Below are 18,874 nucleotides of genomic sequence, written 5' to 3'. Positions count from 1 at the left end.
AACATTATACTTAATCACATTATTGATACAACTTATGTCCCTGACATAATCGCATGAACAGATAAACCTAACATGAAGCACTTGAAAGGACGGCGACGGCGATTAGAGGCTACAACTTGAAGGGATGCGAGTTAGAGAATGAGAAGAAGAATCGTGAGTCTGAGAGAGGTCAGAGAGAAGAAGTGAAGTCTGAGAGAGGTCAGAGGAGAATAAATAAGTGTAATGTAGATTTGTAATAACTAATAACAATAGTACCGAGGTTCCAAAGAAAGCCAGTACCGAGGTTAGTTTTTTTTTTTTTTATAGGAAGTTAAAAGGCATTAAGGATATTTACGTAATTCACTCAGTTTAATAGCGGGTGCGGATACCATTAAATCCGCATCCGTATTCATTAATTAACGGGTAGTTAAAATATCCATTTATTTTATCCGTGGATATCCATTAAGGTATCCGTTCCGTGTCCGTGACGGATTTTATCCGCGGATATCCACGGATGCGGATTTTTTGCCATCCCTGTTCAAGGGTTTCCAATTTACCTCTCTCTTTCTCCCATCTTCTCTTCCCCCGAAATCATAATCTTCCTGAACACGCACCGCTGCTACTTCAATTTTCATCTCTCTCTCTCCAACGTCTTTGTTTCTTCATCTTCCAAGGACCAAGATGATACTAAGACCAAGCGCATGGATATTCCAAACGGAATTGCTTTTCCCACCCTTAAATTCAACAACCAACAACAGAAGCAAAGCAACAACAGTAGTATGCGGTCTCCGTTCCTGCAAAAACAAGAAACCACCTTCAATGGTAATTTCCAAAGAAAGCGTTCAAGTTATTCACGCTCTTAAACTCGCTAAAAATTCTGAAGAAAAGCTCAACCAAGTTCTCAAGTCTAAATTGCTTAGGTTATTGAAGCCTGATGTTTTAATTGTCTTGGCTGAATTGCATAGACAAAATCAACTCCATTTATCTCTCAAGGTAAAAATCACAATTAACTATTGCACCAAGACCCTGTTTGGTTAAGGTTTAAGCACTTATAGCATAAGTGTATAAGTGATTATCATGTACATGTTATTATGCACTTATTTGAGCTTATTTACTAATATAACTTGAGAATCTTTAAGAAAGCTTATAAAAATACTTATGAATATGACCATAAGTTGTTTTCATCTTGTTTCTAATAAGCTCCCTAGGACGGCTTATGAAAACAACTTATAACTTATATGAAAATGATATGGCTTTATTTTATCTTTTGATTGATAAATATCTCATTCATAAGAAATTATATGATTAACACTTAATCAAGTTGTTTATCCAAACAGAGCCAATATCAAACTATTATCTTATAAGCTATAAGCTGTTTTCATAAGTTATTTTAATATCAAACTATTATCTTATAAGCTATAAGCTGTTTTCATAAGTTATTCTGGAGAACTTGTGAAAATAAGCTGAAAACAACTTACAGACATGTCAAAAACTGTTTTCTCTAGTTTTTTTGAGCAGTCTCATAAGTTTTTGACCTAATAAAGAGACTTAAACAAGTAAATTCAAACACCCTCATTACACTTGTGACTAGCTATTTTTGTGCGTCTAAATTCTCTGTTCTTATAGAAAATGATATCTAACTAATTAGAAGTTCTGCTGATCGTTAAGTTGGTAAAAAATTATTTCATCTAGGTATAAACTCATACTAATTTAATAAATTTGATCTTTGTTGAAGGACATTAACCTATATGTAGTACCGACACTTAAAACATTCAAGGTCTTAGGATCGAAGGTGTCTTTGGTGTCACATGACACAACATAAGCAGTCACCTTCGATCATGCCTATTTTCTCATAGTATTATCAGTGTTATGTGTGGGTGCCATGTCTGTTGTTAATGTATGTGTCAATGCTTTGCATGCATTAACAACTTGCTTCCAATCAGTTAGTTACCAGTAGCTAATAATTCTAACTACTCTTTCGCATTATTTTTTCATTTTAATTTTGGATTTGATAATTGTAACATAGGTTTTGGAGTTTATTATTAGTGATGAGGAAGCTGGGTATGATAAATTGCTGCTGCCATTGTATTCTGACACTATTCTGTTGCTGGGAAAGAACAAGATGATTGAGAAGGCGGAAGAGATGTTCTATGAAGTTGTGGAAAAGGGGTTGAAACCAGATACGAGGTTGTTCAATGAGATGATTGGGGTTTATTTGCAAGTTGGTAATACAGAGAAGGCGATGGAGGTTTACAGATCCATGAAGGCTTCAGGGTGTTTGCCGGATGCATTGACATTCACGATACTGATTAGGAATCTGATGAATAATGGAGAAAATGAACTGGTTGAAACTTTGAAAAAAGAGAGTTTTGACTATGTCAATAAACCTGATAAATTTGTTCAGAAAGTCCAGCTGAAACATGTGAGTTTTCAAATTGTATGGTGTTATGTTGTGCAACTATTGTTTTCTCTTTCTCTGATTTTTTAAGTGACATTTTGGAATTATACATTTTGTGAACTTGTAGTGTCTCGTATGGGAAGAGTAATGGAATTAGCTAATTTTGTAAATTTGTTTTTCTGTTTGTTTCAGCCAAAAAAGAGACACATCAATTTGGTTATCTAATTTCCTGCATTTGATGGGGTTCTACTTATACTGTTTCATTTTCATCATTTCTACTGGAGGAGATTCACACTGGGAGCATTCCAGACATTTGAGCTACAATTTCAAAATTACTTTTGTGCTTGTTGGTGGTGACTGCCAATTTCGGTTGTATTGATGTAGTCTGTGAATGTGATAGACTGATAGGTACTGATTGGCATGGTTAGTTCTTACCAATCTATATACTAGTTATGTTACACCGTTGATAAGATCATTTTGTACTTTTGAATTGAATATTTATAACAATGAGAAAGGGTTCTTGCAGCTCAAGTTATTCTGTTTACGATATGCTCTTTCCTTGTTGCGAAAATAATGGTAGAATTTTAGCTGGTAGCATTCAGAATAAAAGTTCTGCACTTGTAAAAATGCCTGTCTGTGTACATTTGCAGTTTTAAATCAACTAAAGCATCATTGACACAATAACAATACAAGACAATCCAAATCATCAATATAATTGAAAATTAACTGTCTCCTAACTCCCGTTGGTGTCACATAACAAAGACACATGCAGTTATCTTCAACCATTTGTATTTTCTCAAATTATTTTTGGTGTTTATGTGCTGATATCGTGTATGGTGTCCATGTATGTGTTAATGCTTCACGTGCATTAACAACTTGCTTCCAGTAGCTAATCACTCTAACTCTTACTACTCTAAATTTCTATTTTTTAATTTCAATGTCGAATTTGATAGTTGATATGAAGAATCTGTTGAAGAAGTTGTTGGAGTTTGCACTGAGGTCGGTCTTTTGCATTATTGTCAATTCTCTGTTTTACTAGCTAATTTGGTTAATTACAAGTTTTTTTTGCTCGTTCTTGAGTTTAGTAATTAATTTTGCTTCTATTTAAATTACTTTTTGTTTCTTGAGTTTAACTAATTTGATAGTATATTTTGTGAGTAGACTGTCATTTTGGTCCTTGAATATGCGAGTAGTTTGTTCATATAGTCTCTGAATATATCAAAATTACGAAAATATACCAAAATATCTATTTTGTTTGTCATTTTGGTTATCACAAGTGTTCTTCATTTATTAATTTGATCGTTGAATTTCGAATGTATCTTCCGTTAGTTGATTTAGTGCATGAAATTACTAACAGAAAACACTCTTGTGGAGTTTTTGTAATTTCAATATATTTAGGGACTACAGTGACACCGCGTCACACATTTAGGAACCATGGTAACTGTTCACTCTAATTTTAAATTAGTTTTAGGAAAGATGCCATGTTTGAAGGGCCTCCTTTCCATGACTTTGATGAACATAGGGAGTAAGCATAAGATTAATGATTAATTGAGTATAAAACTGCTTCGTAGCTGCGCTACACTTTCATTGTTAGCATTCCTTGTCACCCTGCTTTGGATGTGTTCAACTTTATTCACTGTTGATTTTTAGACATTGCATGTGTTGTATCCATGTTCATGTTGTGTCTAGTTCGATTTTTAGATGTTCACAGGGTTTCTGACACGTCACCATACCTTTTGGTCTCTCTCCACACACACACATAGTGATCATCCATAATCCCCTATTTGTGTGGTGCTTGCAGCAGCCTTGCAATCTCTGGTTATTAAAATGGGTTCTGAAAGGAATGTGTATGTGGCCAGCGCTCTGATTGATATGTATTCAAAGGGGGGTGACATTGATGAGGCTCAATGTGTGTTGGATCAGACTTCTAAAAAGAACACTGTGTTGTGGACATCCATGATCATGGGTTATGCTCAATGTGGGAGAGGTTTAGACGCTTTGGAACTTTTCGATTATTTATTAACCAAGAAAGAGTTAATTCCTGATCATGTCTGCTTTACTGCATTCTTAACAGCTTGCAATCATGCAGGATTTATCAACAAAGGGGAGGAATATTTCAACAAAATGATAACAAAGTATGGCTTGTCTCCTGATATAGATATATATGCTTGCTTGATTGATCTTTATGCTAGAAATGGAAATCTAAGGAAGGCAACGGATTTGATGGAGGAAATGCCTTATGATCCAAATTGTATAATCTGGAGTTCCTTCTTGAGTGCTTGCAAGATTTATGGAGATGTAGAGCTTGGAAGGGAGGCCGCTAATCAGCTCATTAAGATGGAACCATGTAATGCAGCTCCATATTTAACTCTAGCACACATTTATACAACAAAAGGATTATGGAACAAAGCTTCTGAAGTTAGAAGCCTTATGCAACAAAGGGTTAAAAGAAAACCTGCAGGATGGAGCCTTGGAGTTGGGTAAAGGACTAAAGGTAGATAAGCAGATTCACGTGTTTGCAGTTGATGATGCTACCCTTCAAACAATCAAATGAAATCTATTGACTTTGGAATTTTAGAAGCTTCACCCTATGTAGTAGAGGATATCAGTATTCAAGCATATTTTTACCCACTTCACACGTGGAATTGCATGTTCCAATTTATGATGAAAAAAGTTATTACTTTCATGCCATTAATCAGTGCATGACTGTTGATGATTAGTTGATCACAAACAATGGTTGAATTTCACTTCCTGAGAACCATAAAAATTGCCTACAACACTCTTGTGGATCTGTGATATTTTACACAACTCAAGGATTTGTTCTGTCTACTGTTTGACTTGGAGATAATGGTGTCAAGGTGATTGTAAAGCTAGTAAGTAGTTCAAGTATATGAAAAGGTGATTGCCGAGATGATAATGGTGTCAAGGCAACATTATAAGCCTCTCCGCAGCAGATGGAACTGATCCGTATTAGTTCAAGTTCCCATCACAATGACACTTTAGGAGGCTTTGTAAACCATGGTATATCCTTTTCTGACATCTATTAACTGTAGTTCTACTTTAGCAAAATAAGAATGAGATCGCATTAGCAAACAAAATCTCTTTCATACTTCAGCCACTTGAATGTCTCTAATAGGCTGACACTTTAATATATATTGTGATATTGCATATGGTCGTATACTATTTTCAACTTTATAATTTATACTGTTAGGAAAGTCTAGGAGATGGATGTTTGGAGATGATGTTGCAGTACTTTGCACTGTAATCTATACTCTGTTGGGAAAGTCTAGGAGATGGATGTGGGATGACAAAATAGGGTTGGTTGTGTCTGCTCTTATTTCATATACATAGATACATAGACATTTTATCTGATATGTAAAATTCTTTGAAATCCAAGTTGAATTTTACAAATCAAATAAAATGTCTAATATGCAACTAGGAGTTAAAAATAGGAGGATTTTTCAGTAACCTAGAAAAGAGAATAGGGGATCAAGAAGAAGTTAGGAGTTTTTTCTGTCTATGAAATCAATATTTTCATGTTTTGGTAATTTGCAATGTAAATTTAGAATATATCATTTGCATTGTTTGAATGTCTTTCTTTCAATCAACTGATCAAGGTTGTCAAATAGGAACTTTAGCTTTGCTATAGCGCTATGTAGCAAAACCTGAACAAACCACTATTGTTTTGCGATCCACTATTTAGTACAAAGTGTTGTCAAATAGCAGTTATAGTGGCACTATAGCACTATAGCGTTGTGAAATTTGATCAACCAGGGATGTCAAATAGCTGCTGTAGCGCTATAGTGTAGCAGAATATGAATAAACCACTATTGTTCTGCGATCCGCTATGTAGTACCACATGTTGTCATGTAGAGGCTATGGTGGTGTTATAGCACTGAAACGTAGCGGAAAATTGACCAAACCGCTATCTTCTGCGATCTGCGATTAACAACACTGCTTTCAACTATAATTGTGCTAAAAAACATATCAAATGCAATCTAGACACAGCCTTTCTCCACTACCTTTGGCTGGCATGCAATGACTTTTATGATTTTTTACTCAAGTAGTTTCTTCTGTACGGATTTTGTTAGTACACCTAAACTATTTTTGGAGCTTCACTTGATTTGTGAAATAAAGTCCATACTTACCTTGTTGCCTGTGGATTCTGTGGCTATGATTGAATTGAACAGATTTTCAGCACATTCCGAGTATGGAGGTCCTGGTACACTCTTGGTTGATCCTTTCATTGACATGGCTGATATTGTAAATGACCGAGGATTGCCTGGAGGACCGCAAGCTGCACGTACTGCTATCAATTGGGCCCAAGCTCATGTTGACAAGGACTGGAATGAATGGACAGGTGGTAATAGCAACCAATGAAGTGTCTCTTGTTGTATGTTAAGTACTTATTTAGTTCTCTAGCATCTGCGATGCACTTGTGCTTATGTTGTAAGAGCTAAATGAGCAGTTTTGATATTTATGATCTCTATGCCTTAGTTTAGAATGATTGTAGGAGAAAATTACTTGTATAGTGTATAGAAGAGTTAATTATTTGCTTATTCTGAGAACATGGTACTTGAAGCATTTGGCATGTGTTTTTAATTGTGTTTTACATTCAAAATCTATTTTCAAACCCTGTGATGTGTTGTTTGAAGCAATGTTTAAAAAATTGAACCAACATCGAATTGGCGATACCTCTAGGTCATGGTCCAAACTTTAAAGGCTTTAGACAGTTCAAATCGGGGCAAAACTGTGGTCAAACAACGCACTCAAATAACTGAACTGTAGGCGGTGTTAGTTTACGGTTGAATTGCCCGGTTTGGTTTTTAAAACTTTAAAACATTGGTTTCAAGCGGCTAGGCTACAGTGGTATTGTGAAGAAAAAACTAGATGTTGTAAACATGAAGTAGGGGGAAAAGAAAAACAATAGGATACTTGGTGTTTCAACATTTAAATTTTAGACCTGCCTTTTTCCCCCTCAAATTTTACGATGAAAAAGAAGAACTATAATACGACTAAATTCGAGTAGGGGTCATGCTCTAGGATTTAGAGAGAGAGGCAAACATTGATTATATTTTTCATTGATTTCATTATGAAGTTATACAATGTTTATATAAATAAATTCATGCCCACAATAAGACAAATGGCATCCTAACATATCTAATATTACCATCTAACATAATGTATATTAGATCTTTCTCTAGATTACGGTGAATCATATTTTCTTCTTGAACTAGCTAAATCGCCACATGAGTGCTCCTTATTTTGTAAGTATACCATCAAACTACCAAATAAAGATCATTTAGCATCTCAGTAGTACACGTGACGTTTATAACATAAGCAATTATGCATCGATCTTGCTCAAAATGCGATTTTGTATCGAATTAGTTTGAAGGGGATGAGTCGGAGAGCAAACTCGTATGATCTTGTGAATTAATTAAATTGTGATTTTAGGATATTAGTAAGGGGGTGGAGGATATCGTTGATGATATTAAGTTTTTGCCTTGGCAATGGTGGTTGAAAAGGTTGAAGATTCCAACCTGCCTCTTCTACGAGTGGAGTTGGAATTTAAGGGATTGTCTTTTAAGATAGTTAGTTGCTTTTTTTAAGTGCGTTAGGAGTTTTTTTTTGGAGTTTTTATTGATTGGTTTTGGGTGGCTGCATATTTACGGTGCCTTTTGTAGTTTGCCTCTTTTCGCTTAGCCGTTCCTCTTATGCGGTGTAGCTTTAATAATATGATGTTTAAAAATAAAAAAATTATGATCTTGATCAATAGCATTACTTAAAGTAGATAGGTGGGTTATTTTGAACACAACATTATTTCGAGAATATTACTGAAACATGAAGCTCCCATACTCCACTCCAAAAAAGGATACATGTCAACGTCATATTCATTCCCATTGGACATAACACTCTTGTAAATTAAGAGACGCTAGAAGGAGGGGTTGAACCTCCGACCTTGTGGTTAACAGCCACACGCTCTAACCAACTGAGCTATTCCAGCTTGTTGATACTACCTCCATCTCAGAGGGTATATGAAGATAATATGCACATCTTAAACAAAAGTATTACTTATACTACTTTTTTTTCTTCAAAATAATGTTAGTATTTTTGTACTCATTTATTTTCATTCCCATTATTTACTCAACTTTTTTGTTAGTACAAGAGGGCAAAAGTCCAGTTTTTTTTTTTTTTTTTTTTTAATAAATAAAGGTAACATTGGAAAAGTAATATTATTTACTCATTTATCCTAATCTCTCAAACCTGATATGATTGCAATAAGTGGCAAAACTCACCCTTCAAAATATTTAACATTGTTACATTCAAATAATTGAATTCTAACTCAAAACCTCTTATTAATCTGAAAGAGATTCTTTACCATATTATTCAGGTGCTCTAACGTAATAGACACTTTGTTTATCTAATTTTATATATTTTTTATAAAAAATAAAATCGAAACATGACACTTAATATCAGACGACATAATGTGTAATAAATTGTGTGTCGGACACCATATTGTATTTTCATATAATACACTCTCTATCCAAAATATAAGAAAAATAATTCAAGACACTTGATGTATTTGGTGTATTGTTGTTTCAAATACATCAACTTTTTTTCACTCATTTTTGTTTCTATATTCGGACGATATATAGTAAAGCTCATTTGGTAAAAAAAAATATCAGCCTAGTCCCCCTTCAAAAATAAAATAAAATTGTAAGCCTAGTCCCCTTACATTTACATCAACTTGTATTTGCGTGACAGGGCTATTTTAAGTAAAAACTCGATTGATAAAAAAAACTCATTTAGTGTTTAACATTGTCAACCTAGTCCCCTTCAAAAAAAAAAAAAAATTGTCAGCCTAGTTCCCCTACATTATCATAATTTCATTTTGTTGTCTAAAATTATAAATGAACAAAGAAAGATTAGTCCCGTCATGTGTACCAGTAATATTAGGATTGTTGATGTATCAAGCTGACAAGATACGACCTTTTAGTTAGTAACAACTTGGTATGAGATCAAATCTTATTACCTATCCACGTCGTTCAACCAATTCATCTCACAAATATGAGGAATCAAATTGAGGCAAATACAATTAAGAGTTATAAACATTGACCCTCTTCCATCTTGATCCCGATAAGATTTCAGCGATGGACCTCTATAATGAAGTACTCAATGGTCAGGCAGCATGGTGGAGAAAGGTAGATGATAAAATTTATGTGCATTTCTTTAGGTGTTGTTTTTCGTATGATTCTTAATTTATAAATACATTATTTGTAGTTATAACAAACTTTGAGAAAATTGCAGAATAAACTAAATCGTGCTTAAATTAAGAACCATGCGAAATGCACACAAATTTTTTTCAATGGGCAACCTCTAAATAACATAACATAGACACAATAAAAAAATAAAAAAATAAAAACATTTCATAGAGTTCAGCATGTCATCATTTCAAACCATGTTGACCTTAACTCATTAAACTCAATGACTAAATTGAACTTTAGGCCTGATTTTATTTACCTTGCTTCATACATCATTGATTTATGGTAGTGTATGTATGCTAATAGGTTTTTCAGATATTTTGTACATAAAGAGTAAGGTTTTTCATGTTAAATACCCAATCATCACCCCCACTGTTGGTTGTATTGTCACGGATCTCTTGTTAACCTACCTATGTACTCCTTTTCTTTATTTAATTTATCTATAAAAGTGTTCAGATGCTCGGAGGAAGATAAATCAATGAACTGGTTTTTGAAGACCAGCTTCTAAACACTGTGATAGACAAGAATCTGGATTCAGTGAACAGACTTACTATCAACATCTCAATGCTTTTGATATTTTATCCCGGTGTTATACCACCAGGTGTGCGTGGAAAATGCACTACACATTGATCTTGCTGCGTACAACAAACTAGCTAAAGTACAAGATGTATTTGATGAGTGGGCATTGAGCCAATATTAATACTATTACCACAAGAAATGAAACATCACTTTCAGCCAAGAAGCATAATTATTAATTAGTGTAATAATAATCATGTCCGCAATAGACAATAAAGAGTTTTTGGTCTACCATATCCCCAAGAATGAAAATCACAAAATCCCACTTCAAGTGGCTAATGGGAATCTTTCACTCTGCACCCTTTGACAGAAATTGAAAAACTTATGATGTTAAAGATTACTATCATTGGCACTGCTGGCTGCTGAGGGCCAATACCCAGCTTGTATCAGTAAAACTACATTGAACTAGAAAACATTACCAAATGGCCATGAACAGTGATATAGAACTAGTTCAAAATCGTTCGTTTGTGAGGTTTTGATTGCTATATAATTGACACCAATAAATGAAAGAACTGACAACAGTCCGTATATTGAAGGTGTTCATCCAAAAAATAACCATTAATTGTGGCATGAATGAATTAACCTACATAGTCTTCCTGAACTTGGCCATCTGTAGAATCAGAGAAAGCATAGCAAGGTTTAACACTACACACAAATGAAAAGATACATGTACATTAAAGATGAACAAACATTTATGATTTTGAAAGCCTCACCAGCAAGATTAACAGCCAAATTTGCTTGAGCATCAGCCTCGGAGTTCAAGTCCTTGACAAAGGAAACATAAAGTTCAAGTCCAATATTAGCTACTAGGGAATTATGCCTATCAAGTCATCAACAAATTGCAACTAAGAAAGCAAATTTAACCAGGGAGCCGGTGCGTTTATAGGATTCAATGAAAACGTATCTAATGTTGCTAAATAGCGGTCATGGTGGAATGGCGTGGCCAATTTTTTGTCAACCGCCATAGGAAATTTGTGAAGGGATGCCTGTTATGGTGGCACCATAGGCATCAATGGAATGTTCATACGGCGAACTTTCGGCCTTCAGCCATTTGCCACCGACAACACTATGTACCACTAAGGAGGCAATGCCATTTAGTAGACGTGTGTATCTAAGGACAGAAGAAAACATATAGATTACACTCTATGTTTGATGGATTTAAACTTGAATACATTTTGGTTCCTCTAAAAAGATTGATACTAAGAAGAATGGAACAATATTCTGTTCTATTCGTGCGCCAAATACTGCCTTCAACTCGTTGATTTTTAGCGTTAAATACTTAATAAATAATACCCTTACGTTCAATGGATTCCAGCAATTTATGTATAAGATAAACAGACCCCTTTTAAGTAAAGGGGGAAATCATAAGCTTCAGAAGTTCTAGTCTTCTAGAAGGCATCACCTATTCACATTTTTTTGTTTTTATTGTTTTTTGAGTTTGACTGAAAACACATATTTCTCATACTCGATAAATAGCTAATATAAAGCCGAATATAATTCCATTCCATATACACCAAGAGTTCAGTAAACTGTGCATACCCTTAGAACATGACTGATCTTGAATGAAACAAATTTATCCTTGAGTTCTTTGGCCACCTTATACAATGTAGATAAATTCTCATTCTTGACCTTCCATAAACCATCAATCTGTTTCATGTAGCATTGGAAAGTTGAAGAGAAACAAATTGTAAATTATAATAACCATATGCTAGCAAATGAAAATGATGTAGACTAGAATACTTCTGTTCAACCATTTGTTAATGGTTTTAATTGTGTAATTATGGACTTGTTATAATTTTTGTTAGCTAGTGATTTTATTCTATTTTGGACTGTCTTGTTCCAACTTAGAACAGAAACAGCTTATTAGAGTGTTTGGATTTAATAGATCTATCTATAAGCCTTCAAGGTAATAACTTGAGATTCAGAGGACTACATCCTAGAGAAGTACTACAGGTTTTTCATGGAGGAGTATCCTGCAATGACAAATCCTATTGGATTATTCTGCATCAGAAATAAGGTTAGAAACTGAAATGTCCTAGATGAAAATTAGATGCTTTTCTCATACTTAGTTGACATGTTAAAGGGTAACGTGATTTACACTAAAATTACTTTTCCCTGATGTGGCATATAAAATACCTGACTGCAATCTGTGGTTTGTTCCATTATTGTGTCCCCTAGGGCCCTATGGTACAAACTAGAAAGAAAAAAAGGTGTTCAAAGTGTATTCATGTGTCGGTGATGCTGCTGCTAGCTGGTGCATAATGGATGGACAGAGAAAACGTATGTGAGTGATAACAGTATCAAGTACAGGATGGTAGAGTCAATCTATACATCACATCACTAGGACACGGTAATTTCAGGTAAATCACATTGGAAAGCTGTAATTTATTCTATTCAAAGATGATAACACAATACACAATAAAGCTGTAATTTTAAGTTTTTATCATAACTTAATACAGCAGAAGACAAATTTGATAATTTAAACCATCTTTGTCAAGTTGATTTCAAAAGATATGTCCATCGTTAAAGTAAAAAACGTCACAACCAACCTACTGTTTTTCTTGATACAATTAAGATTTTAAACTTGGGGTTATCAAAACCAGTGAGTGAGTAAACTATGTTTACAAGATACTTAATTTTTAAAGGCTGAAAGGCAAAGCTGGGTTGACAGTAAAGGCTAGGCTATGTTTATTGCTTCAAGTAGCAAAGTTTTTCCACATTTTGGTTACCAATCAAGTGGTAAAACAAGGTCAGGGGATGAGGCACGATTGGCTCCTGCTTCAAAGTGAGACCAAATGCATGTTTTGCACACAGAATTCAATGGAGCAAAGTATTATATTATGTTTTCCACAATTCCACTCTTAATAAAACCAATGTGTACTACTTTTTCAACGGCATGCCTAGTCCTGTTTTATTTAAAATTTTAAAATGTACTAATAACACATTTTGTCTGATCTAACTCATCTATCAAATGCAGCCAATGGAAATGAAACCTGACATTTAGTGCTTCCATAGGATGCTAGGTCCCGTAAGACTACTGGCAAAGAAGCAACATCTATGAACATAAACTTCGGGTATTCTCTCAAAATTAATCAAGTTTATCACAATACTGTTGATATTTTATACATAGTTTTCTGATAAATGTTCAATCTAAAGTAAGGAAAATATTACAACACTAAAAGATGCGAAAACTAAAGAAACAATGGAAATATACTGTAATAAAATGTATATACATTTAATTATGTTAGAATAAACTTAACATGAGAATATAAATGGCTAACCTGCATGCACACAAGTTTAGAGTCCCCTTGTATACAGATACTGGTGAATCCTTTTTTAAGAGCATGTCTCATTCCCAATATCATTGCACGATATTCGGCAACATTGTTTGTTGCTATACCCACACCTTCACGAACCCTATAAATCTTTAAAGTAATAACAATTAAAGAGATCAGATCCCGTAATTGAATGGAAATTATGCATATTCATAGAAACATCAGATGTGTACCAAATTCCCATCTTTAGATCGCAGAATAGCACCAGCACCAGCTTTTCCAGGATTTCCTTTTGACGCACCATCGAATTCAACAATACAAGTTTTCTGCACAAGGATATATGACTATGAATACATAAATAATACAGAATTAATCAAAAGATTTCATTCAAAACTATACAGAATACAAATCAATAATAGCAACTAGAGAGCCTCCAGTGACCACCCTATAATCATTGAGTCTGCAATTACAATAACGAGTAGGAAATAATGTAACTAGCCCTGATTGCATCCAATATCTTAGGATAAAATACAAAGAACCCCTTTAACCTTCAACTACAAGTCAATTGCATAAAACCCACTATGGTCCAAAACTTAACAAGTTCAAGGAGAGGAGACCAATTGCTATGTTTTCAACCCCATGGTGGTTTTCACGTTTCTGCAAGAGCATTGCTACACGGTAAGATTTTTATGTATGCTCCATTCACAAATTGTCTTGGGTGAGTTTAAGTGAACAAATTCTAATTTAAAGTAAAGAAAGTTACATTCCAGTAAAAATCAGGCCACATCCTGTCTTTTGCGGAGAACCGGCATTACTCTTTCAATAATTGACCTATAACTGAAGGGAGTTAGACACTAGGATGCATTTTAATACTTTTCAAGGTGCAAAGAAATTAAGACAGTACCCAAGTAGTTAACATCCTATACTGGAAGATCTCATAAAATGTGACATTCAAGTCAAAAAGTAAAGCAACATAATGCCATTGGCCCCGACTATCATGCAATAGGTTTACAGGTTAAAATATCCACAGTTACATAATAGCACATGCATATGGAGAAGATGCACCGATGATTGTTGTAGAAATAGGGGAACCCTGAGTAAACATAATTTTGCATACATGCGCATTAATATGGTATCTGCTTACATTTGCAAGTGAAGATGCTACGCCCGGAGCAGCACGGTCTAACTTGACTTGCTTTCTCAAGGGATCTTCAGAGATGGATGTCAAACCAGTTGCTTTCTGCTAAGCAATTAAAAAACTTATATGTTAAAACATTTACACAAATAAAAAGGTCTGGATAGTGCATCCAGTAATGAAGAATCAACACATTAAGAAAAGAGACCCAAACTGTGACCCTAATCACACGGCAATACCACCAATAATTGTGTCAAAGACCTTTGGCATGTTTGATTAGAGAAAATGGTTTCGTTTACTGTTTTCAATTAATAATAACAAAAGTACCACCTAACTTTCAATTTATTTCCTATTTTCAATGTTATTTGTATATGAAACAATGAAAACATTTATTTTTCTTTTGGTGTTTCTGGAAACAGTGATGTGATAATTTGTAATTATTAGTAAAAACAAGAAAGATTCTCTCAAACCAAACAAGTCCTTAATAACTTACAACCAAAAATGTCCTTAATAACTTACATCAACAACATTTTCTCATGTCTCGACTAATATTAGACTCGATGGAGGTTTCTGGCTAAAAATCTGTGTACACTTTTCTCAATATGAGAATGATGACAAATTGATAAGAGAAATGATATTTGTACAATTATTTTGTGACAATTTTCTCTCTCATACTCACATGCTGTTCTTATCCTCTCTTTATTTTTCTCTTTCTTTTGTTTTTGACCAAAAAGAGAGAAAAGGAAGGTTGTCACAAAAGTTGTCATCATATGATTGTACAAATATCATTACTCAATTGATGATTGCAGATACATAATCTTGGATCTGTGCCTTCCTTGTAAGCATGTTATAAAATCAAATTGTACTGAACTCACCACATTATTTTGTTCAAGCACTTCTAGAGCTCTCTTTTTAGATGAATCTGCATTTGATGTGGTCCCTTGGGTAGAAGAAGGATCCTGAGACACATAATAAATCTTCTGATTTTCTTCATAAACAAATTTAAAACCACATTAAAGGTGTCTGGGGAGAAAAAATACAACAAGGGAGCAGAAATGTGCCAGCAATGATATAGAATACTATCTTTAAAAGTTTTAAAAACAAAATACAGTCATCTACAACCTGATTATTTTATGATGTATTGTATCCACAAAATAGCTTTTACAAAATTGTAATTGAGGAACTGAACCTAGCGATTGATAATTGAAAATGTATTGGACATTTTAAAGGAACCTAGTGATTGTCTTGCAAGAATATAAAAGTCAAAGAGAAATTATATATAATTACTCCCATCAATCACCAATGCCCTACCGATTTAAATGTGATTTACGTTATCTAAGAGCACGTTATGCTGCAAAGTCAAATACAGGCTTACTTTAAACAAGGAAAAAGATAACTTTAAGAAGTTGATGCAGGTTTTAAAAAAATTGAATATCTTCACTCTTCAACTCACAGAAAACTCTTTCCTCTAGACAAGATAATTTATCAAAAAAGAAGGGAAAATCAAACACACTGAAACTGCTATTTACCTGGAAAGGACAAGGAACAAGCGTGCCAAACAAATCCTCTTTCAAATCAGAAGCTCTAATTGTGTACAAAGCATTCTTTAATCCATGCGAGAGAAGGTACTCCTCAGTTTCATTCGACATTGAATATCCCTTGTATACACTAACAGGAGGATCACATACCTAACACAAAAGAAACATCAAAAGTTCAATACTTCACGCTTTAGAACCGTTGAAGATTACATTTCAATTTTGACATAATGAAATGTAAACCACGCGTACAAATACCATGTCCAATCAAACAGCTATGTTTCAGCATTAAAGAAAAAGGTGATTTCAAAGCTAGCAACCGAAAGTCATGCCACAAAGATCATAAGCATGACAGAAATGCTACTTTGACAACAAATATTAACAACAATTTGGATAGGTTAACATAATTTAGGGTTGTTGACAAATATAACAAGGTATTGCAACTCATTACTCATCCACCAATGTAATTAATTAACCACATTTTCAGGTGTTCAATTGTACAGCATATCCATTACCCATCCAAATTGTGTCCAAATATACATGATTATCAGGTGTTAAAATATACACATGAAAATTGTTATTAACTGTATTTAGTGAATGATTAATATTAATAAATTTCTACACTGTGTTATATGCGTTAATCATTCACTGAACATAATTAACAATGCATTTGAACTACATTAACTATCAAAATTATTGTCTCATATTGTGTCAAAAGAACAAAGCTCTAACCATAACCACAATCTACATTCTTCTACTCACATTGAATTTCATTACCAATAAAAACAAGATCTTTAAAAACAGTAAAAACCAAAATGAAGAGAAGAATTACCGAAGATCCAACTTGAGCTTGGGAATCAGTGAGAGTATTATAAATTCCAACAACATCCCCTTTCCTTACAACATAAAAAGCATCACTTTCATTTTGTTCCTGATTCATTGTCGTTTCAGCTTCAACCTTGTGCAACTTGGAAGAACCAGTTTTTCGTAATTTTCTAGTGGAATAGCAGCGAGTAACTGTTGTTAAAACGAATTGAGAATGAAATGAGGTAAGAAGAGAATGGTGTGATTTAACTGGGAATGAGAAAGTGTGAGGAGTTGTGTGGAGAGAACGGTTTGCTACGAATTGAGTTGTTCTTGCGAGGATGGTAGATGTGAATGATGAGAGGTGAGAGAACAAAGCGTTCATGGCATTGGATTGAATGTATGGAGAATTAGAATGGGTTTTGTTGTTGTTGATGATGTGAAAGTGAAGGAAAATGCATTGTTGTGAAATTTGAGTTGCGGAATTTACAACAGAATTTGGAGTTGAAAGAGTGAGAGCGATTGGTGTGGTGGCGGTGGTAGACTGGTGTGGTGGTGAACGGCTGAGGTGTGGTGGAACGTGGGAGAAGAAAGAAAGGGAGAGTGTTCTGCGTTGGGATACTTTAAAAAGTTGTGTCCTCCATGTAATATGCAATATCCATATCAACCAATTGAGTTAAGTTCAATCGTGTTTTTCTATTTAGGTAACAAAACATTTTTCGATTTTAATTTTTTTCACCTACTCATTTTTGTGTGCCCTATTTTTTTTTTTATTTTTTTTTTGGAAAATGTATCACCATCAATTCTGAATTTGTTTTATTTTTTTTAAGACCAATTCTGAATTTGTTTATAATCAATTTAAAAATCATGTTAATCTTTCCTAATTCTTATCTCCTATTTTAAGTCATTATTAGTTGTTCATGTTTGAAAATCCGATTTTTGGACTACTTGATCAAATTGCTCCAAAACTTTCATAAAAAATCAGAAAAAACTCAAGGATCAAAACTCTTGTATAAAAAACTACTTTTTACGGGACTTCGCCCCTTAAAATCCAAAATTTCATCGTTTAGACCCACTTTTCATTTTTTTAATTTTTTTTCATATTCTAATAAAAATCCGAAAAAATTTGCATCAGCTTTATTTAATTTTTAGAATTTTTTGGTGGTATTTTTATGATTTTATTTGAGAGATTTTACTTTGTTTTCTCATAATTTGGATTTTATAATCCAAACACAATTTATATGGTATTCGCACCCGCGGATATCTGTATTCGCTATTAAACTAAGTAAATTACATAAATAATATTACCACCATGTCGACTTCAATGAAAAAAAAAACACCAATACTTACAATATTATTACATGACGTAGTCAAAAAAATATTATTATTATTACATTACACTTCAATTCTCCTCTAAAACAAATATCTTTCTTTAATCAAAGAACTTCATTTTTTTTTAAATGTGTTTAGTTTCTTCTTTTGTTAGAAATGTACAACTCCGACCACCACAAAAAAAATAAATTGAAATGTACAAAAACCGTGGATAATCTGTTTAGCGGATATCCGCATGGAAATGGAGAGGACACATATATCATTTTTATCTAATAGAGCGGACACGGATATCATACTATCCACACACATGGATATCCATTTACATCCCTGACACCACTGCTTAAAATTTCAAAAGTTTGTTAAACTAAAAATCACAACAAGGTTGATTTGTTGACTCTAATCGAGCAAGTTTGTTGATTCTAATAATGTCATGTGTGAATGTGATAGCTACTGCTGGTTTTGGCATGGTTAGCAGGTAGCCAAGCTATACACTGGCGATGCTGCAATTTGATGAGATCATTTGTACTTTAGATTTGAACAATCATTTATAACAATGAACAATGAGGATTGTTGCTATT

General features: G+C 33.8%; 2 protein-coding genes and 1 non-coding gene across 9 annotated transcripts; 1 reads left to right on the top strand and 2 right to left on the bottom strand.

Moving 5' to 3' along the window:
• The first annotated feature begins 514 nt into the window (after nt 1-514).
• LOC11431429 (pentatricopeptide repeat-containing protein At3g04760, chloroplastic) lies at nt 515-6,958 on the top strand. Of its 6 annotated transcripts, none has more exons than XR_005644224.1 (5): nt 515-972; nt 2,006-2,401; nt 2,570-2,785; nt 4,182-5,398; nt 6,568-6,884. XR_005644224.1 is itself a non-coding variant. In XM_003597495.4 (3 exons), exons 1-3 carry the CDS (start codon nt 661-663, stop codon nt 2,600-2,602), a joined length of 741 nt encoding a protein of 246 aa, XP_003597543.1. In that variant the 5' UTR covers nt 515-660; the 3' UTR covers nt 2,603-2,924. The 6 variants fall into 6 exon arrangements, 1 of the variants encoding a protein (XP_003597543.1); XR_005644223.1 differs by having other exon boundaries at nt 4,179-5,398; XR_005644222.1 differs by having other exon boundaries at nt 2,570-2,800.
• Nucleotides 6,959-8,307: 1,349 nt separating this feature from the next.
• Nucleotides 8,308-8,381, bottom strand: TRNAN-GUU (transfer RNA asparagine (anticodon GUU)). Its single transcript has one exon. It is a non-coding gene; the product is annotated as a tRNA-Asn (tRNA).
• A 1,928-nt stretch (nt 8,382-10,309) lies between these two features.
• On the bottom strand, nt 10,310-17,600 carry LOC112419059 (uncharacterized). 2 transcript variants are annotated; one of them, XM_024775868.2, is made up of 9 exons: nt 16,993-17,600; nt 16,155-16,313; nt 15,501-15,584; nt 14,635-14,733; nt 13,724-13,816; nt 13,497-13,640; nt 11,755-11,862; nt 10,929-10,980; nt 10,310-10,825 (listed from the first exon to the last, which is right to left on the bottom strand). In XM_024775868.2, exons 1-9 carry the CDS (start codon nt 17,347-17,349, stop codon nt 10,794-10,796), a joined length of 1,128 nt encoding a protein of 375 aa, XP_024631636.1. In that variant the 5' UTR covers nt 17,350-17,600; the 3' UTR covers nt 10,310-10,793. The 2 variants fall into 2 exon arrangements, with proteins under 2 accessions (XP_024631636.1, XP_024631637.1); XM_024775869.2 differs by having other exon boundaries at nt 14,635-14,730.
• Between the last annotated feature and the right edge of the window lie 1,274 nt (nt 17,601-18,874).

Source organism: Medicago truncatula, chromosome 2 (assembly GCF_003473485.1).
Source record: "Medicago truncatula cultivar Jemalong A17 chromosome 2, MtrunA17r5.0-ANR, whole genome shotgun sequence".
NCBI lineage: Eukaryota > Viridiplantae > Streptophyta > Magnoliopsida > Fabales > Fabaceae > Medicago > Medicago truncatula.
This window is presented reverse-complemented; position numbering and strand designations above follow the sequence as displayed.

What these genes read in the sequence shown, in the direction of transcription:
- LOC11431429 (XM_003597495.4), top strand. Translation starts at nt 661, where the DNA reads ATGATACTAAGACCAAGCGCATGGATATTCCAAACGGAATTGCTTTTC. An exon ending in AACTCCATTTATCTCTCAAG is followed by an intron (nt 973 to 2,005) that starts GTAAAAATCACA and finishes ATTGTAACATAG; the next exon opens with GTTTTGGAGTTTATTATTAG. An exon ending in AGAAAGTCCAGCTGAAACAT is followed by an intron (nt 2,402 to 2,569) that starts GTGAGTTTTCAA and finishes TGTTTGTTTCAG; the next exon opens with CCAAAAAAGAGACACATCAA.
- LOC112419059 (XM_024775868.2), bottom strand. Translation starts at nt 17,349, where the DNA reads ATGAACGCTTTGTTCTCTCACCTCTCATCATTCACATCTACCATCCTC. An exon ending in TTGTTCCTTGTCCTTTCCAG is followed by an intron (nt 15,585 to 16,154) that starts GTAAATAGCAGT and finishes TATGTGTCTCAG; the next exon opens with GATCCTTCTTCTACCCAAGG. An exon ending in TAGCATCTTCACTTGCAAAT is followed by an intron (nt 13,817 to 14,634) that starts GTAAGCAGATAC and finishes ATCCTTGTGCAG; the next exon opens with AAAACTTGTATTGTTGAATT.